Source organism: Gorilla gorilla, chromosome 7 (genome assembly GCF_029281585.2).
Source record: "Gorilla gorilla gorilla isolate KB3781 chromosome 7, NHGRI_mGorGor1-v2.1_pri, whole genome shotgun sequence".
Lineage (NCBI taxonomy): Eukaryota > Metazoa > Chordata > Mammalia > Primates > Hominidae > Gorilla > Gorilla gorilla.
Window position 1 is genome coordinate 51652998 of NC_073231.2, and position 25963 is coordinate 51678960.

Sequence of the window (25963 nt, forward strand, 5' to 3'; positions counted from 1 at the left end):
AATGGGATTGTGTTGCTGATTGGGCTCTTGCCTTGACTTTTGTTGGTTTAGGAGTGCTACTGACTTGTGTACATTGATTTTGTATCCTGAGACTTTGCTGAAATTGTTTTTCAGCTGAAGGAGCTCTTCCAGCTTTTACCCATTTGGTATGATGTTGGCTGTGGGTTTGTCAGATATGGCTTTTATTATTTTGAGGTATGTTACTTCCAAACCTAGGTTATTGAGAGTTTTTAATATAAAGGGGTGTTGAATTTTATTGAAAGCCTTTTCTGCATCTATTGAGATAATCATGTAGTTTCTTGTTTAGTTCTGTTTATGTGATGAATCACATTTATTGATTTGCATATGTTGAACCAACCTTGCGTCCCAGGGATAAAGCCCACTTGATTGTGGTAAGCTTTTTGACATGCTGCTGGTTTCAGTTTGTCAGTATTTTGTTGAGGATTTTTGCATCAACATTCATTAAGAATATTGGCCTAATGTTTTCTTTTTTTGTTTTCTGTTTTTGTTGTGTCTCTGCAAGGTTTTGCTATCAGGATGATGCTGGCCTCATAGAATGTTAGGGAGGAGCCCCTCCTCATTAATTTTTTAGAATAGTTTCACCAGGAATGGTATGAGATTTTCTTTGTACATCTGGTAGAATTCAGCTGTGAATCCATCTGATCCTGGGCTTTTTTTGGTTCGTAGGTTATTTATTACTGATTCAATATCAGAGCTTGTTATCGGTCTATACAGAGATTCAATTTCTTCTTGGTTCATTCTTGGGAGGATGTATGTATACAGGAATTTATCCATTTCCTCTAGATTTTTCTAGCTTATCTGCATAGTTGTGTTTATATTATTATCTGATGGTTATTTGTATTTCTGTGGGGTAAGTGATAATATCCCCTTTGTTGTTTCTGATTGTGTTTGTTTGGGTCTCTTTTCTTCATTAGTCTAGCTAGCCATCTATGTAATTTATTAATTTTTTCAAAAAACCATCTCCTGAATTCACTGATCTTTTGAATGGTTTTTCATGACTCTGTTTCCTTCCTTCCTCTGATTTTTGTTATTTCTTGTCTTCTGCTAGCTTTGGGGTTGGTTTTCTCTTGGTTCTCTACTTCTTCTATTTGCAAGGTTAGGTTGCTAAATTGAGATCTTTCTAACTTTTCAATGTGGGCATTTAGTGGTATGATTTCCCTCTTAACACTGCCTTAGCTGTGTCCCAGAAATTCTGGAACATTTTATCTTTGTTCTCATTAGTTTCCAAAAACTTCTTGATTTCTGCCTTAATTTCATTATTTACCCAAAAGTCATTCTGGAGCAGGTTATTCAATTTCCAAGTAATTGTATGGTTTTGATTGAATTTCTTAGTTTGGACTTCTAAATTTGTTGTGCTATGGTCCAAGAAACTAGTTTTTATGATTTCTGCTCTTTTGCATTTGCTGAGCAGTGTTTTATTTCTGATTATGTGATCAATGTTAAAGTATGTGCCATGTGGCAATAAGAAGAATGTATATTCTGTTCTTTTGGGATGGAGAGTATTGTAAGTGTCTGTCAGGTCCATTTGATCCAGTGCTGAGTGAGTTCAGGTCCTAAATATCTTTGTTAATTTTCTGCTTTGATGATCTGTTTACAACTGTCAGTGCAATGTTGAGGTCTCCCACTATTATTGTGTGGAAGTCTAAGTTGCTTTGAAGGTCTCTCAGAACTGCTTTATGAATGTGGCTGCTCCTATGTTAGGTGCATGTATATATAGGATATTTCAGTCTTCTTGAATTGAACTCTTTACCATTATGTAATGCCTTTCTTTGTCTTTTTTTTTTTAATCTTTGTTGATTTAAAGTTTGTTTCGTCTGAAAGTAAGGTTGCTACCCCTGCTTTTTTCTGTTTTCCATTTGGTTCGTAGATTTTTCTCCATGCCTTTATTTTGAGTGTATGGGTGGCATTGCATATGAGATGGGTCTCTTCAAGACAGCATACCAATGGGCCTTGGTTCTTTATTCAGCTGACCATTCTGTGCCTTTTAATTGAGACATTTAGCCTGTTACCAAAGGATTTTTATTTAGAGATGAAAATGAATGATCAGGAAGTTGCAGTGGAGAGCTATGATAAACAATACTGCCTCTCATAACTGTGGCATGAAAAAGTAATGAGTATTTGCATAAAAGAACAAGTGATAAATGCCTGGGAAAAAGGTTTCTATTAAGGACAGAAAATGGAGGCAGCAATGGACAAAGAAGTTGAAGATATGGAGCAATTTATTTTCCTTCAAATAAGAATTTAAACTAAGAGTTTTAAGGGCATACTGCCTTAGGCAGAGCTTTCCAACCCTGTTCTAGAAGCATGTTTTAGACATGCCTTGGAGATACTAAGACCTTATAGTTTCCAAAGCCATCCTGAGTTAAACTAAATCCTATTACTTATGGTTGTACTGACACTATGGCCACAATGATGATAATAATATTATGGCATACTCAAACATTTAATTTGGAGCTACTCTTATTTAGTTAGATAAAAACTTAAATTTCTAAAGAGATTAAAGGTCAAAAAATGAAAATTACTCAGATCCACATTACCCAATAACCTCAGCCTAATAATTGGACTCATGGGAGGTACCTAAGACACAGGACCTCCCTCTTTAAGTGTAGTTAAAAGAACTATAATGTGACGTTTGAAGTATACCATTATATTCTACTTATGACACTAACCATGTGGAAAAAGTGGCCAATGAATAAAAGGACACCTAAAAGTTCTCAGGGTGATTTTTCCTCCTTCAGTTCAATCTACCAAGCATTTATTGAGTATCTCTTCTTCTTGACACTGGGCTAGGTACTGAATATCCTGAGATGAACATGACTTGTTATGATAAAAATTATGTTTCATTTTATTGTATTATATTGATTTATTATAAATATATTCTAGTGTTGATAATCACAGAATCTACATCATGGAACTCTCTGAACTCATATCAAACAAGGGTAAAGTAATTTGATTGAAGATTTTGCAAGCTACACTGCCACCTATTTGCTAAAATTCTAAAGGACATTCAGAATAAACCTAAAGGAATTCTAGTTCTATATGATTGGGGGTGCCATTCTCTCTGTGCTTCATTTCACATCTTTAAAATGGAGATGATAATAATAATAACTTCTAGGTTTGTTGAAATAATAAAAAGCATTTTAGCAATGCACTTACAAATGTTATTGATTTTTGAAAACCAGCCACAGACCTGGACAGTTTGCCTTGCTACAGTCTATTTTACTGACAGTATGAAAACACATCAAAAGTCGACCATTTGACACTTGCACATCATGGCTGAGCAAAGGCTTAAAACCACAGATAAAATGAGGATGTTATGCTTTAACTTGTAATATACAAAAGATGATTTATTAAGTTTCTTTGCTTTCCTTTTATGTCAACAGCTGTATGAAAAAGCCATTGGCCTAAGAAATGTACAACATCAGCTTTCTGTTGTCTAGCAGGAAACCAGTCAACAGTGGAATAAGGAGGCTTTCTGAAATGTTACTGGGGTGTTGTTGAACCTAAAGTCACGAGCTAACTACATTCTTGAGAATCAGCCTTCAAAGACAGAATTTAAATTGGGCAGTTTCACAAAAAGAGGGAAAGAGGAAATTTGGTGTTTTACAAATTTGGATTAGGACTAATATAGTTAAGATTTAATGTTCATTAAAAGAATAAGTGATAGAATTGGCTAGGGTTCACTCCTGAGTATGAAACACTTTCTCATAAATTTCTGACAATTTTTATTTATTAATGACATTGGATTTATGTTTTTTCTTTTCTCTCTCAAGTTAGACACACTTGCAAATCATTTAAAGTATAAAAAATTATAACTGTGGCCTCCTCTATCTAATTTTATGAGTCTTGAAAAAGTTTAATGACATTATTTAACATAAGTAAATGTTTTGTTACTTGACCAAAGCAAACATGATTTTTAGGCCCTTAAAGGCATTCAACATCTCCAATATAAATGTGTTTGCAAAGAAAATACTTTTATAATTCTCTAAATCATTAAGCCCCAAAAATGCTTACTAAAAAAGACAAAACATTCACATGATGCAAAAAGAACAGACAGCTATGTGTCATCATTAATGCTCCATAAGAAAATAGGGTAAACATTGAAATTTCAGAACAGTTTGAATGGGTAATTTCAAAGTTTGTTTACAGCAGGGCAGTTCTTATGTTCAAAGCAAACCTTACAAATAAATCTTGTGTATAAGACAGATACCATTGAAACTGCTCTCTGAAGTCCAGGTACATACTGCCTGGCCTCCAGAAACTAGTGGGAAAGTGATTATTTGAATCCCATTAGTGCCCCAAGGTGGGCCACCAGGGCTTTGGAGTGTGACAGATAGGTTCCAATCATACCTACACCATTAACTGTAGTTACTTACCTTCTCTAAAACTTAGTTTTTCCATCTAAAAATTAAGATAAACTTACCTCACAAAGGGGTTGTGTAATTTTAAATAAGTTAGTGTAAGTAAGGCCTTAATTTCAATTATTTCATGTGATTATAGCAGAGTTCCTGCTCTTTCAGGGGAAGTATATAGTCTAGGAGAGCTGTGGGCCATTCACAATTAGTTTCCCCACCTGTATCTCTATCAATATCTACAGCAGTACATCTCAAGAAAGGTCTGGCTGCCCAGAGTGGCATGTATCCCACTATCCACCAGATGGGAACTCCTGGGTTGGACAGTCATGTGGAAAAATAAGAGTGCAGCAGAGATGTTAACATGATGAGTGTGACCGCCTTAACCCAGGCTGGGAGCAGAAGGAGGGATGAAGGATGGTGTGCAGCTTCCTAGGTTATTAACTAGGAGAAACAGTGGTGATATCCTGAAGGAAGAGGTTTCTACAGTAATGGCAATGAGGTGGGGCACTGGCCAGAAGACAGGAATGGAAACTGAAAGGGATCTGGAGGTGGAAGTTATGTTGGGAATAGAAAAGACTACAAGCAAAATTTGAATTGAGCATGTTCATTCATATTGTCATCTCCCAGGAATGCAGTCTAGTGAGGCAAATCCACGAAAGTATTATTGATTTCCCCACATTGATCACTGACTTGGCCTCAAGTGGTGGGGCCACAGGAACACACAGGTGTCAGGAAATGCACCCCTGGCAGAGGTTAATGACTTCCACTTCCAAGGTCTCCCTACTGTCTGCTTGCACTTGACTGTCCTTAGGCTGCAGGTTCTTCAGGCTGAGATATTCTTGTCACTTTCTCCTGGAACAACAGACCCTACATGGCCATTTCTCAACTTTTGTGATCTCCAAGTACAGATGTCTACTAGTTCTTGATTACCTTTTCTTGATATTATTTGAAGTTTGTCTCCTTAGCTAATAAACCCTTTATATTTCTTCTTCGATTAGGTGATCTTTCCAGAAATTTCTTTTTAAAAATATGCTTGTATTCTTACTACTGGAATGCAAATACTTTCTTGATAAACATAAAAAACCATTAGTGAAACTTAAAAAGGAAATGACAAGTTTCAGAAATTCAGATTTAAGTAAAATAAATACAGACATCTGATTCACAATTCTTGAGAAATGCAAATAACATTTTTGTAGTTGTGACATCATGGAGAGATATTTACTTACTTACTTACTTACAAATTACTCAGCTTCCTTTTTTCCCAAGAAGTTTGTGTTATTTCTGAATCTAGATGTCCCAGTATTCTGAACAAAATAACTGGAAGTTAAGATTTCAATTCTGTCTTCTAATTTATAAGATTCTTGTGAATATGATTTAAGCTTTATTTAAGAAACTCTATAAAAATCACTAGATGAAATACTTTCTGTATAAGCAAACTAAATAATCTCTAGAAGCTGATGAATAGTTTTTTGTATTCTGGGAAAAGGTCTCCCAAGCTTTTCTTGAAATATTGAAACACTAAACCTGTTCTTAAAAAAAAATCATATAAGAAGGCATGCTTTAGAACAGCTAGTTATTGTATGATGGTTAAACTCTTTGATTTTGCAAAAGAAGAACAAAAGGAAGGACTTTATCTACTTTAAACATGTAAAACTACAATAACTAAAACAGAAATAACATATGTTAATGGAGGCTAACTCTCCATTGCCTAGATGATAATCGTTAACTTAGTGCAGCCTACATTTGGCGAACGTGGAGTGGGTACAATCCTGGCTCCCCAGGCTTAGAAACTGAGGGATTTAAAGCAATCTATTACATCTCCCTCAATATTAGTTTTCTCATGTATAAGTTGGTTAATAATTACAATCTGCTTGCAAACAAAATGGGATAATGTTTGTACAATGCCTGGTAAAAATGAAAGATTTAATAAATATTAGCTGTGACAATATTATACATAGTAATTAAGATGAAAAGAAAAAGTTCAAATTAATAAAGAAGGGATGAATTATCAAAAACAAATGACACTAACAAACTGTTTCTTTTTTTTTGTTGAGACAGAGTCTCACTCTGTTGCCCAGGCTGGAGCACAGTGGGGTGATCTCAGCTCACTGCAACCTCCGCCTCCAAGGTTCAAACAATTCTCCTGTCTCAGCCTCCCAAGTAACTGAGGTTACAGGTGCCTGCCACCATGCCCAGCTAATTTTTTGTATTTTTAGTAGAGATGGGGTTTTGCCATATTGGCCAGGCTGATTGCAAACTCCTGACCTCAGGTGATCTGTCTGCCTCAGCATCCCAAAGTGCTGGGATTACACGTCCAGCTTCTAACAAATTTTATTTGGAAATACCTTGTTAAACCCTTGCCTCACAATAACCACCAAAATAAACTCAAAATTGATTGAAGAATTCCAAGAGGAAAATGTGAAGAACTTTTAGGTAATATTTGTCTAATATTGGAGAGAAAAAACTGTATAAAATGAATGGAAGAAATTGGAAAGAGAAAAATATAGCTTCTCTGTAATAAAAAAGCTATTATAACATTAAAAGACAAGAGAAAAATTGCTAAAAATTATTTGCCACAATATGAAATGATACAAGTCATTATTTTTAATACATAATAAATATCAACAAGTCAATAGGAAAATAAACTCTCCGAAAGAAATATGGCCAGGAACACAAAAAAATCATTAAAAAGTCTAATAAATATATGTAAAAATTATTTATTAGTGATTAAAGAAATTCACTGGTAAACCAGGAAATCCAACTTCAAGGACAAAAAGTTTCATTTTATATTTATCAACATGATGAAACAATTTTGTGGGATTTTTACTTTTCATTTATAGATTTTAAGAGAATACTTAATTCTGGCAAGAGTTTAGGAGATTCCTGGTAAATATGCCTAATGGCCTTCCTCTGGAATGTATTAAGACCTTTAAAATAGTTCGTATACTTTAACCCTTTAAGGACTTTAGCCTGAGGAAAACATTGAGACACTGACTGTGATTTTTGTTCTCCAAAGCATTACTCTCAAGCCTCAAATCTCAGACGCAATCTTAACCAGTGTGTCCCAACACCTTCACATCAAAACAAATAAAGGAAATAATAATATTTGTACAGTACACAGTGAACCCAGAATAGGCTGCTTGCACGGAATGAAAGTTCAACCAGTTACCAGAAGGACTGGAACGCTGAGGTCCCAGCATATCTGTCACCAATCCCAATGATCAGTAGCCTGGGACAAACTATTTGGGAATATCCAACCTAAAAGCCTAACATTAAATCACGTATAGCAACTCTATGTTATGATTTAACACCAAAATTAAAGTCTTAAACTTTTAAAAGGTGAAAAATAAGAGGCTACTTGGTCTAATTGGTACTAAAACAGATAAGGCTGCAATAATGCACAGCCATTAGAATTAGACTAATAGATAGTTTTATGTAAGAATATGCTTATTGCGTTTAGCTTGTAAGATAGATGTAATTTTTTTTTTAACTTTCAGAATAACAAAACCATAGTGGGAAAAAAGAATATGCTTATGATGTAATGTAAAGTAAAGAAAAGCAGAATGTAAGGCTTTTTATATTCAATTTTAAAAAGAGTTTAATTTCTGAAAAAGGAATTTTCATTCAATATAACCTAACAGTCAACATCCTTTCAATATAAACATATAAACATAATCATTTTCCAAATGTTCTTTTAATATACATATTAGGTCAACATAATATCAGGAATATAAAGTACTTTTTTGGTTTGAGTCAGCACACTTTTCAGATTCAGAACACAAATATGGTCACTTTTTACAATAAGCAGAAATATGATCTTGATTAGATGAATGTGGTTAAAAGGTAAAAAAGAACCCTGCAAATGTGTAAGCTTCTGTAGGGAAGCACTCAAAATCCACCATTTTATGTAATCTATGTAGTTTTCGTAGCTGAAGAAGGAGAGGAACATGTAAAGGAAATGCCCTTGTGGGTAATTTAATGTTTTTCCATTTCCACAAGGGATTGGATATTAATGTGTTTCCCAGCACACATCCTGCACAAGTCATAGTCAGAGCTATAAGGCTTTACCTCGAAACACAAACATAATCCATATTACTTTTTTTCTCTTCAGCCCATTTCTACTGCAATCTAATGAAATTTGCAGGAGGTGACAATCACTTTAGTAAAGAATTAGCAATAACTTCAAAATACCGAAAATGTAAAAATATAGTTTCCTTTTTGCTCATCACGTTCAGAACAGACTCATGACTGGGATCTCATGCTGTCATACATCTCCTCGGGTATTATTTGCCTAGAAATTAATTATACTTGCTCTGCATCAGTGTATATTAGGCCACACTCCCTTCCCATTATTTTAAAAACTAAAGGCAGAATTTAACTGATACCACAAAATAATGTCATACTTTTATTAATGGAGAAACAGTAAAATTATGTAAAGGGATTGAATTAATTACCAAAACCATAATCAATGTTTAAACATTTATTAGATCACACTTTATCATCTCAGGCCATTTTTTCCCTACGCAAATGTAACATTTAGAAGTTACATTTTCAAGCTCATAGATGTTTTAAAAAATAATATTTGCATAGGTCTGGGCAAATATTTTCATCCTTAACATGTCAGAAATCAACAGACCTGAAATGTCAAAAGGAAAAATCCCACCAGATCCCAAAATTTGGTTAGATAACTTGCCTACTAAGGCACTTAATTTTGAGCAGCTTTATTGGCATCTTAGCTGATGAGTCATAAAAGCCAAGTGAAATTCCACAGGCCAGAAGGAAAAAGAAATAGCACAAACCTTTAGGATTGAGCAAAATATGTATAGTCACTGTTCTTTAACATAAATTTCATTGCTACAATTAGCCGCCAGCAATTTGCCAACACTATCTTTCAAGGGACAAAATTCATCATAATTTATTACTTCTATTTGGTGAGATTATAATGAACATTCATTTCTTTTTCATTTTGCAAGAGTACAAGTTGAAATATGTTTAATCTTAATTCCACAAATGCTAGCTGTGTGCCTAGTTTTCCATTATAGATGGACATTGCAAGAAAAATTGCAAGTTGTTCATTAATTCATTCACTCAACTTTGCTTCTATTGCTCAACTATTTAAACCAATTTACATAAAATCACAAACCCTCTAAAATATGTGCAACAATTTATGTACCATAAAATTATACCTGAGTATGAAAAATAATCTGGAACATGTTTTATTGGAAACATTTAAAATGTTAAGTTGTGAGTATGATGAAACAGACAAAATGTTTCTGTGGGCAGGGTTGTGTGTACAGTGTAGCAATATTAATAAGAAAGGAGATATAAAGCAGGAATATGTATAGTTAAATACATAATGTAAAGGTCCACTAAAGAACTATTCCTCACCCATGTTTTATACAAGAATTATATGAGTACAATTTTTTATGCTTCCTGTCAAGCCTAAGTGTGATTTTATAATTTTCTTTCAAATGTATAGATTTGTAAAAATTATTTTTGACAAATCTCACCTGGAATCAAATGTATAGATCTTTTTATGCATGCCTGACAACACAAGAGGTAAAGATCTGGGAAAGAAGAAATGCGATAGAGGAATGAATCTCCAAGAAGACACAGTATTTGGCCTGAAAGTAGTATGTATGCTTCTGGAGAAAAGAAATAAAAGGCATTTGTGCAACTTGCATATTGAGAAATGTCATATGACTTCAGCAGATTGCCAAAGTTTCTTTAAGTCTTAGCAGGCAATGTTCATTGTGTATAATTGAATTCCTCTTTTAACATAATTCCCAAAAGCATCCAGGACTTATTATAAGAGGATTCCACTCTGCTAATTAACATTCAGTCAGTGAATAGAAATACAGGAGGGACTCTGCTGACTTATGTACTGCATTGGCCAAATAAAAAAATTAAAAATTAACAAAAAGTAATCATCTAATTCTTTCTTGTAAAAAGAAATTCATTTAGGAGCAATGCTCTTGCTGTTCAATCTTTCTGAAATTATACATCAGTTGTATGTGTTAGAGAAGATATATGCATAGATGCTTCATCTTCATGTTTTCCAATTATAGTTGTGAAAAGAGTATATTTGCATCTTATCCAAATTCATTATTTTTTAAGTTTCTATCCATGGGACCTTGGGAAATATGGCATATGTGAGAAATTTCAATGTCACACAATCAGATCCAAACTTCACTACTTGTGAGTAGAAGTAGAAAGAATCAGGAAGAGTGAAAAGGGTAAAAGCCATTCATTTGTTCCTACAGCAACAATAAACAGAATGTTGCATACACTAATCAACAAAACACAATGATATGGTTTGGCAGTGTCCCCACTGAAATCTCAACTTGAATTGTATCTCTCAGAATTCCCACATGTTGTTGAAGGGATCCAGGGGGTGGTTATTGAAACATGGGGGCTGGTCTTTCCCATGCTATCCTTGTGATAGTGAATAAGTCTCATGAGATCTGATGGGTTTATCAGAGGTTTCCACTTTTGCTTCTTCCTTATTTTCTCTTGCCACTGCCATGTAAGAAGTGTATTTCACCACCTGCTATCATTCTGTTCCCAGCCTTGGTTATGTTTTTATCAGCAGCGTGAAAACAGACTAATACAGTAAATTGGTACCAGTAGAGTGGGGCATTGCTGAAAAGATACCTGAAAATGCAGAAGCGACTTTGGAACTGGGTAGCAGGCAGAGGTTGGAACAGTTTGAAGGGCTCAGAAGAAGACAGGAAAATGTGGGAAAGTTTGGAACTTTCTAGACACTTGTTGAATGGCTTTGCCCAAAATGCTGATAGCGACATGGAAAATAAAATTCAGTGTGAGATGGTCTCAGATGGAGAAGAGGAACTTGTTGGGAACTGGAGCAAAGGTGACTCTTGTTATGTTTTAGCTAAGAGACTGGCAGCATTTTGCCCCTGTCCTAGAGATTTGTGGTACTTTGAACTTGAGAGAGATTATTTAGGGTATCTGGAGGAGGAAATTTCAAAGCAGCAAAGCATTCAAGATGTAACCTGGGTGCTGTTAAAGGTATTCAGTTTTATAAGAGAAGCAGAGCATAAAAGTTTGGAAAATTTTGCAGCCTGACTATGTGATAGAAAATAAAAACCCATTTTCTGGGGAGAAATTCAAGATGGCTGCAGAAATTTGCATAAGTAGCAAGGATCCTAACGTTAATCCTCAAGACAAAATGTCTCCAGGCCATGTCAGAGAACTTCTCGGCAGCCCCTCCCATCACAGGCCCCACAGGCCCAGGAGGATGGGCTGGGCCCAGGGTCCCTATGCTGTGTGCAGCTTAGGGACTTGGTGCCCTGTGTCCCACCCGCTCCAGCCATGGCTGAAAGGGGCTGATGCACAGCTCAGGCTGTGGCTTCAGAGGGTGGAAGCCCCAAGCCTTTGCAGCTTTGTGGTGTTGAGCATGTGGGTGCACAGAAGTCAAGAATTGAGGTTTGGGAACTTCTGCCTAGATTTTGGAAGATATATGGAAACTCCTGGATGCCTAGGCAAAAGTTTGCTGCAGGAACAGGGCCTGCATGGAGAACTCTGCTAGGGCAGTGCAGAAGGGAAATGTAGGGGTGGAGCCCCCACACAGAGTCCCTACTGGGGCACCACATAGTGGAGCTGTGAGAAGAGGGCCACGGTCGTCCAGATCCAAGAATGGTAGATCCACTGACAGCTTGCACCATGCTCCTGGAAAAGCCACAGCCACTCAACACCAGCCCATGAAAGCAGCCAGGAGAGAGGGTGTATCCTGCAAAGCCATAGGGGTGGAACTGCCCAAGACCATGGGAACCCACCTCTTGCATCAGTGTGACTTGGATGTGAGACCTGGAGTCAAAGGAGATCATTTTGGAACTTTAAAATTTGACTGCCCCACTGGATTTTGGACTTGCATGGGCCCTGTAACCCCTTTGTTTTGACCAATTTCTCTCATTTGGAATAGCTGTATTTACCCAATACGTGTACCCCCACTGTATCTAGGAAGTAACTAGCTTGCTTTTGATTTTACAAGCTCATAGACAGAAAGGACTTGCTTTGTCTCAGATGAGACTTTGGACTGTGGACCATCAGATTATTGCTGAAATTAGTTAAGACTTTGGGGGACTGCTGGGAAGGTGTGATGATTGGTTTTGAAATGTGAGGACATGAGATTTGGAGGGGCCAGGGGTGGAATGATATGGTTTGGCTGTGTCCTCCCCCAAATCTCAACTTGAATTGTAAATCCCAGAATTCCTGTGTGTTGTGGGAGGGACCCAGGGGGAGGTTATTGAATCATGGGGGCCAATCTTTACTGTGCTATTCTCGTGATAGTGAACAAGTCTCATGAGATCTGATGGGTTTATCATGGGTTTCCGCTTTTGCTTCTTCATTTTCTCTCTCTGCTGCCACGCAAGAAGTGTCTTTCACCTCCCGCCATGATTCTGAGCTCTCCCCACCCATGTGGAGCTGTAAGTCCAATTAAACCTCTTTTTCTTCCCAGCCTTGGATATGCTTTTATCAGCAGCATGAAAATGAACTAATACACACAACATCTGGCAAGATTAAAAATAACCAAATTTACCTCCAATGTAGCTCAGCAGACACTTTATCAAGATAATTCCAGAATTACCAGAGTCTCTAACTTTTGGATTAAGCTTGTCACAGATATTTTTTTCTTAGACATATACATTTTTCCCTTTTGCTTTCTTTCTCAGTAGTTTCCCCATCCCGGGACCTCTTTTCATACTGTTCTGGTTTCTCAGAGTCCTCCAATTCTGAAAAACCTGAGCAAGGCTTATCTCTTATGCTGAAATGTACGGATCCCTTTCTCTCATGAAAAACTACCTGTTCTGATCCAGTCCCCTCAAACTGTTGCTTTTCACTATCTACTTAATCCGGCGAATAATTCTACCTTTGATATTGGTGACCAGGCATGGTGGCTCAGCCTGTAATCTCAGCACTTTAGGAGTCCGAGGCGGGCAGATCACTTGAGGCTAGGAGTTTAAGTCCAGCCTGACCAACATGGTGAAACCTGGTCTCTACTAAAAATACGAAAATTAGCTGGGTGTGGCGGCGTGCATCTGTAATCCCAGATACTAGGGAGCCAGAGCCATGAGAATTGCTTGAACCCAGGAGGCGGAGGTTGCAGTGAGCTGAGGTCACACCACTGCACTCCAGCTTGGGTGACAGAGTGAGACTCCAACTTAAAAAATAAATAAATAAAAAATAAAAAATAAAAAAAGATATTGGCTACTGATAATAGCCTAATACTTATCTCCTTTTCATTACAGTTGTTAACAGTGACTCAGTGCCTAAATACAAATTTGCAAATAAGTACCAATTGTACGGATCCCAACAAGTTCTATGAAAGACAGTTTGGGCACTGGGAACCATGAGTTTTTGTCCTGCCCTGTCTATGTGACCTGGGACAAATCACAAGATCTTTTGGAAGCTCAGTATGCTCATCTGAAGCTAAGTAAGCACTACTTCACAGCAAAGTGATCAGGATAAAGTGATAAGCCACGGAAATGACAAAATTCAGACATCATTGGTATAAAATATGTGAAGCACTTAATAATTAAAAAGTGCTGTACAAATATGTGATATCATCCTAGTCAATTTTATGTATTTCCCCAAGTAGATAAAACTCTCCAGGAGGAGAATATACCAAAAGCATAACTTTTAGTAAACCCTGGGCATTTTAGGAAACCTTTTTTACAGAAGTCTTTCTAATTTTCTTTTCTACTTTAAGTAAGAAATGATGACCAGTTACATAAAATCTTATGAGAGTCAGATTATAATGAGCTAGTCATTACTGACTAATGAATACAATAACTTAAAAAATTTACAAGGAAAAAAGAAAAAAGTCAGTAAGACATTTACTATCAATGGTCTTTCTTAATTATCTTCATCTTCCCTTAACACCCATATGTTTATTTAATACTTTTACAGCAAAATAGATTTTTTAAGATAAAGGAAGCTCATTCCTGTAATCCCAGCATTTTAGGTGGCCAAGGAAGGAGGATTGCCTGAATCCAGGCGTTCAAGAGCAGCCTGGACAACATAGCTAGATTCTGTCTCTACAAAAAAATAAAATTTTGCCAGGTGTGGTGGTGCACACCTGTAGTCCCAGCTACCCGGGAGGCTGAGGTGCTGAGGTGGGAGGAATGCTGCAGCCCAGAAGGTCAAGGCTGCAGTGAGCTGTGATAGCACCACTGAACTCAGCCTGGGCAACAGAGCTAGACTCTGTCTCAAAAAAGAAAAAAAATAAGAAAGCCATAGAAATTATGCAATCCAAAATCATCGACATTAAGTGTTCATCAATCATTGATCTAAAATAATGTATTATATTTATGAAGCTAAGAGGTCATAATCAATACCTGCCTGTTCGGTATTTTCTTTTCATGGTTGTCTTTTTGTTGGTTTACCAAATGGCTTTACCTGACAAATACAGTTTTAACCTGCATAGGCTGTATATATACCAAGAGGCAGTCCAGAAAACAGAGGGCAGAGAGGGAGAGGGAAATTCCAGAAGAACGACTTGCTTATTTGGAGGAGGATAAAACTTCAAATATAAATGTTGCCTCCACGTCACTTAAATATTCACAAAATATTCAAGAAATGTTCCAGGCACAGGGTAAGCCACTAGGAAAAAACAGTTTCCAAGAGTCTGTTCCCCACTTATTAATATACAATATTCAACATGGAAAGTTAGCAAATAGAGACAGCCTGTGTTGAAACTACCTTAAATGGTTTTCAACATTTGTGGTATATTTATATTTGTACAGGATATGACTCAAAATTTGCTTTGAAGTATTTTGTATTTCTTACAGTAATAAAGAAAAAGTTTCTTTGTTCCAATTCTTCGTAATATTTAGATAAAGTCACAATTTTCTTCTTGATTTACTAAAAATACTATCCCAAGAAATACTACCGAAGTTTTTTTTAGAAACTCTATATCTAAAATATCATCATTTTAACAAAATTAACTTTTATTTTAACCCATGCTTTCCTCATAATAAAAGCAGCTACCATCTAGAAATTGCCTGCTTCAGGGTCCTGACATTCATTCATTTATTCATGTATTGTTTTATTCCACTTAATTCCAAAAAGATTTGAATGTGTAATATGATATTAACTGGAATTGGATAATTTTTAATGCAAAATCTAATGAATGTAAATAAAAACAAACAAAGTTGACCTATAACAAACTTTTGCATTGGGGAAGCAGTATGTGAACACAGTGGAAAAAAGCAAAGATCTCTAAGAACCCATTTGAAATCACTCATGAAAACTTCGGTCAAATAAAGCTAATTTCTTCTTTCTTTGCATTTTTATGTATTATTAAGGAAGCCAAATACTAAAGACAGGATATATCTTGATTGGAGAAAATGATTAGAAGAAGAATCTAATGGTATATGTTTAGGCCTGAGGGACAAATATGGACTTTGTGGAATTCACAGCTGATAAACCTTTGCAAAAAGTGACGAATGACAGATTATTACAACCTGAAGGACAACATAACATCATGAGGTTATGGAGAAATACTAAAGTTTATAAATGGCAGAACATTTCTTAAAAAATAAAATTAATGCAACAGTAGGTTATAATCACCAAATAATATTTTTTCCAACCACATACTTCATTGTACTCTATGTGAGAACATTATTTGGAACCCTAGATTTGGTTGTGGCATAACTCACATGTTACAGGGGACTTGGCAAACAAGGATATGTTCAGAGAAAGCATCAAGGTACTGAAATTGTTTGAAACTACACAATGTAAGCACTGGTTAAAAGAATGGACTATGCTTTGACCTAAAAATTTAAGTCTCATTTGGGACATGCTGGTAGCTTCTAATATCTGAACATCAGTTAATTGTAAAAAGGATTAGGTTTAAGCTATCACTCCACGAGTAGAACTAGGACCAATGTTTGTGAGGAATGGAAGACAACATCTAACAAACAGGAATAAACTGTTTCTACAAGAAACAGAAAAGCATTAAAAATATTAAGGATGTACAGTAGAAGGAAAATTGACTAGTCCCCAACTCCTGATATCACTGTTTTTTAACTTTAGGACCTTGGTTTAGTTCCTTAGCTCCTCTGAATTTCTGTTTCCTTATCTATAGGTTAGATATCTCTGCATTGAATAGAGGAGTGAAAATATCCTGTTGAAAATGCCAAGGTAAGAGATGGGAAATGCTGAACTGGAGGGTTACCATGGTTTTTTTTTATTTCTAAGATTTTACCATTTTACAGTAAAGGAAAATATAACAGTTTTCATCTCATGGTGAGGAATTATTGCTAAACTATGCATTCAACATACATACATATGTACGTGTGTGTTTCATATTATGGGCCTACTGTGTGTAGGTACTCTTCTAGAGATGTGGAAGTGAAAAAAATGTACAAAAATTCTTGCCCTGCTAGACCTTATATTATAGTGGAAAGAAATGGACAGTAAAACAAATAAGTAAATTGTATCACACAGTAGAAATCATAAGTACTGTATAAAAAATAAAGAAGGGAAATGCAAAATTTTAAATAGGGTCTGGGAAAATAACATCTGAGCAACGATATATTGATTTTGTCAGTAATTTTAAAAATTAATTTTATTATGAAGTTCATTGGAAAACTTGGTGCCTTTTACCAAATCCTGTGATCTGAATAATGTTTTAAATCATGTAATCTCATCACAGAGTGTTATGGGTTGAACTGTGTCCTCCTAAAATTTCATATGTCGAATTCCTAGCCCAAGTACCTCAGAATGCATTTGGAGATAAGGTCTTTAAAGAGGTAATTAAGTTAAAGGAGGTTATTAGGGAGTCCCTCATCCAATATCACTGGTGACATTTGTGATGTATCACTGGTGTTAAGTGCTTAGGACATAGACATGTACAAAGGGAAGAAGCTGTGAAGACTCAGGGAGAAGACATTCATCTACAAGGTAAAAAGGGAGACCTCAGAAGCAAGCAGCCCTGCAAACACTTTGATCTTTGATTTCTGCCTCCAGAACTTTGAGAAAATAACTTTTTGTTATTTAAGCAACCCAGTCTTTGCTACTTTGTTATGGCAGCCCTAGCAAATTAATACAGAGAATATAGACACATACAAACCCAGTCCAAATATTACATTTAAGATAAAGCGATTGCATTAGCTATTTTTATAGAAACTAAAAATATTTTATGAACTTTAGAATTTGTAAAAAACTTATTTTTATTTAGAATTTATATAGAATTTCAGGTTTTTTCTATTTATTCTTTTAACCTTAAATTGCATTAAAAATCTTAAACCTAATGGTTCTCTCCCAAAATACTGTATTGAAGATATATAGTTTAACAAACATATTACAAGGACTTCACTACTAAGAATAGCATAAGTCACATATAAACTTTCAGGATATGCAAAATATTTGTTTTACTACCAAGGTAAGTATAGTTAAACTTATTGAAGTTTCACATGGCAGCTCATAACCTTTCAGCATGCGCACATGCACAAGCAAGCAGTTAATAACACCAGAACTTCACTTTTCCCATCTAGTTCAAGTCTTCTTCCCCAACTGTTGAAACAACTTAGAACAGCCTAATTAATCAGTAAGAAAGCTGGCTTTATTATATTTTATTTAGATTTTCCTACTAGTAATTTAAATTAATTTTAGCAATTAAAAAATAAGTTAATGAATATACTTACAGGTCCTGTTAGTTTAGATGCTTTCTCAAATTCGTCACCCTCCTCCATTAGTGCTTCTTCAGTCCCAGGCAAGGAATCTATTTTTATTTTTAAAAAATGAATAAATTATACTCACATATTGCTTATTAATTCTCTGATATATAAACCTGTTGTGAGAAGAATAAAATGATGGAATTGGGTGTTGAAAAAATCATAGTGTTTGTGAGTTAAAATAGAAAGTGAAATAATATTTAGCTTAAAAACAACTTATGAAAAATGATAAGTATTTTTAATTTAGAAGGGCACAATAATGTCAGGAATAGGCAAGAGCCACAGTTATCTTAGTTACACAAATAAAGCAAGATATTTTGGCATATTATCCAGCTAATTGTTGGAACATAATTATATTTAATGCCCTTTTTCTGTTTTATAATTTCATGATTATTTCTTTTATCTATCAATTGTCTCCTTTTGGGGGGTTACACAATTTGAGTAATATTTTGTGCTCTCTCTTTTAGATGGAATGGAACATTCTGAAAAAAGTTCAGAGAAAGGTGCATATTATTAAATGGTGATCGGTTTTCCATTTCAACGTATGAAGGAAGAAGTTGCAATTAGCCTGAATTGAATATATTGGGGGTAGGTGAGTAGTGGCTTTCAAATATGTGAAAACAATGATGCAACTTTTTTCATATGTCTTCTGACATTATAACAACCACCACAACAACAAGGATTTCTATGGGTTATAAAGAATTCTGTGATAGGGATAGGTAAATGGAGCAACTAGAAATAATCTATGCTGAAGAATGTCGACTTCCTTAGTTGAGGTGGAACTCCTTCTTTTCAAATTAAAAAAAAATCAGTTAAGAGAAAGGTATTTTAAACCACTGGATTTAAAAATTAATTTCTTATATTTATTAATACTTGAGGGAGTCATATAAAGCCCTAAATATTTTCCTTTAGCTTTATGTACATATGGAGACAGATTTTTCTGTTGCATAAAATGTATACTCTGTAAAGAGAATTAGAGCATGAAATCTTTCAAACCCTTAATGGCCACTGAACACCAGGGAGACAATGGAAAGCTTAGCACAAATCCATAATAAATCATAGCTTTTGAATCATGGAGTGCTCTCTATCTCTGATAACTCAGAATTTTACATTCAAGAAGACAAGTTTCTAAATTCTGGGGCACACAGTTTATGTAGATGTAAATGTGGATTTTGTTTTAGAACACAGAATAACTTCCACCGTAAAACTGACTTCGGGAGAGACATATCATTCTCAAATTATAGGTGAATTTAAAGATTTTACTTACTACCTTTCCTGACAGAACATAGATATTAAAAATAAGCAAGTTTTAGTTGATAAAATCAGGAGAATTATACCAAATGCAAAACTATTAATCCACTTGTAAAGAATACTTGAAGCTCTAGCTCCCAAAACCCAATTGTAAAGGTGACAATAAATTTGTTAAATTAGGATGTAAATTAAGCATAATTTAAGTCCTCTAAAACTGAATTATATTCTGCAGAACTGTGAGCAAATGCTACTATAATTTTAGTATTCACTCAGTATGTTTCTTGTTTTGTTTGTGTATTGAAGTTCTTATTTCAATAATCTATTGACTTAATAAATAAATAACATTAAAATGTTCTATTCTACATTACACAGCAAATTATTTTCATATATAGGACAGTAAAATCCACCTTCTCATGGATTTGCTAATTTTTTTAAAGTTAGAAATACTATAAATAAGTTCTCAAGCTCTTCTCCACGAGTAGTTAATGGTTTTTAAGAGATGTCATTCTGCTTGATTATTTATGTATTCATTCATTCATACATTTATTGTATTGTATATTTGTGTATTCATTTATTCAACAAATACTATATGGCAAGCACTGTATTAGGTGCTTTTAAAAGAAGTTGAATATTTTCTATGACACTTTCTTTCATGAAATTTACTTGAACACATTTACAGGGCAGTATTAACTTTTTAACAAAGATGAACATTTATAAAGCGAAAGTATTAGTAACTTTGTATGATTTACATTTTGTTTGGTTTCATTTTTGTTGAATTCTCCCTGGTTATTGGTACCATATCCAGAAAGATCTATAATACAGTAATGCCCATTGAGCTTAGGATGAAGGGACAACTATAAGTACTGCCAGAACATTTGAGAGTTTACGTAACTACCGTTTTTAAAAGTTATGAAGTCAAATGGATACTGCCAAATAGCCCAAATCTAATAATAGGGTACCAATCTAACAAGCTAGTAGGGACCAGAGACACCATGAAAGTAAAACCTTAGTGTTTAATGCTTAGAGCAGTAAATGCCATTGTTTATGTGTTCTAAGTGCATCACTCATTAACAGTAACAGGTGAGTATATATGTGCAAGCTATTTTGCTCTGTCTATTCCAGAGCAATTTCTTTTATATATGATTTTCAAATGTAAGTAATTTTTTTAGCTATTTAAAATCACCTATGGGTGGGTGGGAAATGAGTCCCTAAATTTGTCAAATATTACAGTTTATCTTATATCCTCATTTTAGAGAAGAAGAAACTGAAGCATGGAAAAATAAAGTAATTTTACCAGAAACCTAATAATCTGTGGCAGGAGTAGGACTAGAAATTCAGCCTGTGTGGTTGATTGGACATGTTGGTGGGAACCTAAAAATCTGTAGTTTATTGCAGTGCTTAGCTACATCCAACTTTTTTCAGCCATTATTTTTACTTTTGCTGCTTGTGTCACAACAGACTTTTTTATGCACAGTTATAGCAATTTATAGAAATGTTTATGCTTCCCGAGCCAAGTTCAATGTGGATGCACAGTTGACATAAACTCACAATAGCACTTTTGGATACTATTCAATTATTGGATCTAGTCATTTGACTAATTTAAGTAGAAAAGAATGTACTAAATCAGAAACTCATATTCTGGAATCTGCAGATTAGGTATACTAATAATTGAATGTGAAGAATGCAGGATTAGGCATTTCAAGAAAGGAGCTTAAAGTATAATCTGCAACACATTATTGATATATTATTTAATTTCCCAGGAAATTTGAGTCCTTATAATACTCAGTAATTATGTAAATGAGAAGCTGAAGGATATATATAGGTAAAGATTGGTAGGTTGGAGTTATTTTGATAAAATTTAAAAAATTAATGGCAAGTAATTAAACAGTATCTTTCTTGTGCCTGGTTTTGTATTGGGCATGATGGGTAACATAAGAAAACTTCAAGCAGCATATAATCCAATGGAAGTAGGAGAAACACACAGAAGAAGCAATTCAAAAACAATTTGGAAATGAGAGAAAGAAAACATCAGAGAGACTTTACATGATCTTAGAACAGGTGATCTAAATAGGCAGAGAAGGGAGGGAAAAGGCCTTATTGCTAGTCAGGGAAGGATGGCATAAGTGAAGGTACACATGCAAGAATATCTATGAGCAGAAACCAGGCTGACTCCAGAAGCTATGCGAGTGTCAACGAATGGCCAGCCTGGGGCTTCCATGTTGCTAGTGACACATTACTTAATGTTCATTGTCAGGGTTAAAGGTCTATCATAAGAACATGCCATGTCATCACCATTATAACAGATTTGAGTATGCATTAACTATGGTCATTTCTTTCTATTATGCTACATTAACATTGGTTTATGTTCCCTTAGCAGTTTTTTAAATATTTATTACCTAATATTTGACTTATAAAAATGCAACATCTGTAAAACATTCATATAAATATAACATGTAAAATATATCACATCTATTAGTATATATGATCTATTTAAATTACAAATTACAAAGACAAAATAAACACCCCAAACCCACCACTTAATAATTAGGGCATTTTCAATAACCTTCATATATCCGTGGGGTCCTTCCTTATCCCATCACCCAGCCTCCTCTTACCTTGAGAATAACCAATATTCTGTGTTTGTCATTTTTTTTTTTGAGACAGAGTCTCGCTCTGTCGCCCAGGCTGTAGGGCAGTGGCACGAAATTGGCTCACTGCAAGCTCCTCCTTCTGGGTTCACGCCATTCTCCTGCCTCAGCCTCTCGAGTAGCTGGGACTACAGGCGCCCGCCACCGTAGCTGGGACTACAGGCACCTTCCACCGCGTCCAGCGGCAAAATCTTTGCATTCTTACACCGGGAGTCGAACCCGGGCCGCCTGGGTGAAAAAACCAGGAATCCTAACCACTAGACCATGTGGGAGACAACTCCTGTTTTTAAATATAGTTTTGTCACTTATGTTTTCCTAAAGAACATATTATTTAGATTTGCTTTTTGGAGCTTTATAAAAATGGCATTCTGTGACTTGCTTTTGTTCAAGAAGCATTAGGCTTTTAAGACTCATTTAATGGTGAGCTGCAACTTGCTATACCAGAGTGGGAGAACCAACTGCCATTTCAGTTTGGCTGCTTGAAATCAGCCACGGTGGGAGTATTCACACCACGGAAATCTTCAATCTCTACAAATCAGGGCTTCCTTTTTTCAGGAAAACAATTGTTGTACATTTACACAGTAGAAATCTGAATGCCTTTCAACTACATACAGGGGATGTATTTGTACATCACTGATTTTATCCATCGCCTGTATGTAGTTGAAAGGCATTCAGGTTTCTACTGCATAAAAAAATTTCACAATTTATCCATTTCCCTATCCATGAACATACTAACAAGGGTTGTTCATATTTCATGCTATATGATACTTATTTCTCTAAGGCATTTACCTAGAAATGGAGTTTCTAGGTTTTAGATTATATAAATGCTCAAGATTTTAAGATAATGGAAAACTTTTCCAAAACTCATATATCTGCCTTATACGAGTTTCTTTTCATCTATGACTTCACCAGCGCTTAGTTTTGTCAGCTTTCTTCATCAATGCCAATCAAAAGGTTATAAAAGAAAAAAGATTGTATCTCTCCATGGTCTTAATTTGCTTTTCCCTGATAACAAAGATAATTTAAGTATTTTTCATCTGCTTGTTGGACTTTTGTGTTTCCTCTCTGTAAAATGTATATTCATACTTGTTACTTATTTTTCTGTTGATGTGTTGATTTTTTATTTATTAAATTGTAGGTGTTCTTCATATTCTGAATATTAATCTTTGATCAGTGGCAATTATATTGCAAATATGTTTCCCTATTTGTGGCTTTTCTTTGGGCATCTGTTTTTTAATTTTTAATTTTTTTCAATAGGTTTTTGGGGAAAAGGTGGTGTTTGGTTACATGAATAAGTTATTTAATGGTGATTTCTGAGATTTTCGGTGCACCCATCACTGGAGCAGTGTACACTGTACCTAATGTGTAGTCTTTTATCCTTCGCCACCCCCACCCTTTCCCCCAAGTCCGCAAAGTCCAATATATCAATCTTATGCCTTTTCGTCCTCATAGCTTAGCTCCCACATATGAGTGAGAACATATGATATTTGGTTTTCCATTCCTGAGTTACTCTCCTTAGAATAATAGTCTCCAATTCTGTCCAGGTTGCTGTAAATGCCATTATTTTGTTCCTTTTTAAAGTTGAGTAGTATTTCATGGTGTATATATATCACATTTTCTTTATCTACTCATGGATTGATGAGCATTTGGGCTGGTTCCATATTTTTGCAATTGCAAATTATGCTGCTATAAACATTTATGTGCAAATATCTTTTTCATATAATGGCTTCTTTTCATCTGGGTAGAAACCTAGTAACAGGATTGCTGGATCAAATGGTAGATCTTCTTTTAGTTCTTTAAGGAATCTCCACACTGTTTTCCACAGTGGTTGTACTGGTTTACATTCCCACCAGCCCTGTAAAAGTGTTCCCTTTTCACCACATCCACACCAACATCTATTTTTTTTATTTTTTATAGTAAAAATATAAAAATGGCCATAGTAGGCCATTCTTGCAGGAGTGAGGTGGTATTGCAGGAGTGAGGTGGTATCACATTGTGGTTTCTATTTGCATTTCCCTGATCATTAGTGATGTTGAGCATTTTTCCATATGCTTTTTGGCCACTCATATATCCTCTTTTGAGAAATGTCTATTCGTGTCCTTAGCCCACTTTTTGATAGGATTGTTAGTTTTTTCTTGCTGATTTGAGTTCTTTGTACTATAGATTCTGGATATTAGTCCTTTGTCATAAGTATAGATTATGAAGAATTTCTCCCACTCTGTGCATTTTCTGTTTACTCTGTTGATTATTTCTTTGGCTGTGCAGAAGCTTTTTAGTTCAATTAAGTCCCATCTATTTATCTTTGTTTTTGTTGCACTTGTTTTTGGGTTCTTGGTCATGACGTCTTTAAGCTAATGTCTGGAAGGGTTTTTCTGACATTATCTTCTAGAACTTTTATGGTTTCAGGTCTTAGATTTAAGTTATTGATCCATTTTGAGTTGATTTTTGTATAAGATGAGAGATGAGGATCCAATTTCATTCCTCTACATGTGGCTTGCGAATTATCCCAGCACCATTTATTGAATAGGGTGTCCCTTCCCCACTTTATGTTTTTGTTTGCTTTGTCAAATATCAGTTGGCTGTAAGTATTTGGGTTTATTTCTGGGTTCTCTATTCTGTTCCAGTGGTTTACGTGCCTATTTTTATAATACTACTATGCTGTTTTGGTAACTATGGCCTTATAGTATACTTTGAACTTAGGTAATGTGATGCCTCCAGATTTGTTCTTTTCACCTAGGATAGCTTTAGCTATGCAGTCTCTTTTTTGGTTCCATATGAATTTTAGGATTGTCTTTTCTAGTTCTGTGAAGAATGATGGTGATATTTTGATGGGAATTTCATTGAATTTGTAGATTGCTTTTGGCAGTGTGGTCATTCTCACAATATTGATTCTACCCATCCATGAGTATGGAAAGTGTTTCCATTTGTTTGTGTTGTCTATAATTTCTTTCAGCAGTGTTTTGTGGTTTTCCTTGTAGAGGTCTTTCACTTCCTTGTTTAGTTATATTCCTAAGTATTTTTTTTTTACAGCTATTATGAAAAGGGTTGAGTTCTCGATTTGATTGTCCAGCTTGGTCGCTGTTGGTGTACAGCAGAGCTACTGATATGCGTACATTAATTTTGTATCCTGAAACTTTGCTGAATTCATTTACCAGTTCTAGGAGCTTTTTGGATAAGTCTTTAGAGTTTTCTAGGTATACAATCATATCATCAGCAAACAGTGACAGTTTGACTTCCTCTGGATGCCCTTTACTCCGTCTCTTGTCAGACTGCTCTGGCTAGGACTTCCAGTACTATGTGAATAGAAGTGGTGAAAGTAGGCATCTTTGTCTTCTTCCAGTCTCAGGGAGAATGCTTTCAATTTTTTCCCTGTTCGGTATAATGTTGGTCGTGGGTTTGTCATAGATGGCTTTTTTACCTTAAGGTATGAACCTTCTATACCAATTTTGCTGAGGGTTTTAATGTTAAAGGGATGCTGGATTTTGTCAGATGCTTTTTCTGCCTTTACTGAGATGATTATGTGAATTTGTTTTTAATTCTGTTTATGTGGTATGCTATATTTATTGACTTGCATATGTTAAACCATCCCTGCATCCCTGATATGAAACCCACTTGATCATGGTGAATTACCTTTTTGATATTCTGCTGGATTTGGTTTACTAGTATTTTGTGAGGATGTTTGCATGTATGTTCATCAAGGATACTGGTCTGTAGTTTTCTTTTCGTGTTATGTCCTTCCCTGGTTTTGGCATTAAGGTAATATTGGCTTCATAAAATGATTTAGAAAGGATTACCCTTTTCTCTACCTTTTGAAATAGTGCCAATTCTTCTTTGAATTGTCTGATAGAATTCAGCTGTGGATTCATCTGGTCCCTAACTTATTTTTGTTGGCAATTTTTTTTATTACTATTTCAATCTCACTGCTTGTTATGGGTCTGTTCAGAGATTCTATATCTTCCTGGTTTAATCTAGGAGGGTTGTATATTTC

General features: G+C 35.2%; 1 protein-coding gene across 5 annotated transcripts in view; it reads right to left on the reverse strand.

Annotated features, from left to right (window-relative positions):
- The window catches only part of C7H8orf34 (chromosome 7 C8orf34 homolog), a 486354-nt gene that overhangs the window by 83376 nt on the left and 377015 nt on the right, over positions 1 to 25963 (reverse strand). For all 5 annotated transcript variants that reach the window (XM_031013951.3, XM_031013950.3, XM_031013949.3 and 2 more), the window contains one exon: positions 18047 to 18123. In XM_031013951.3, the coding sequence (XP_030869811.2) occupies positions 18047 to 18123 (77 nt within the window). The remainder of the gene's footprint in view (positions 1 to 18046; positions 18124 to 25963) is intronic.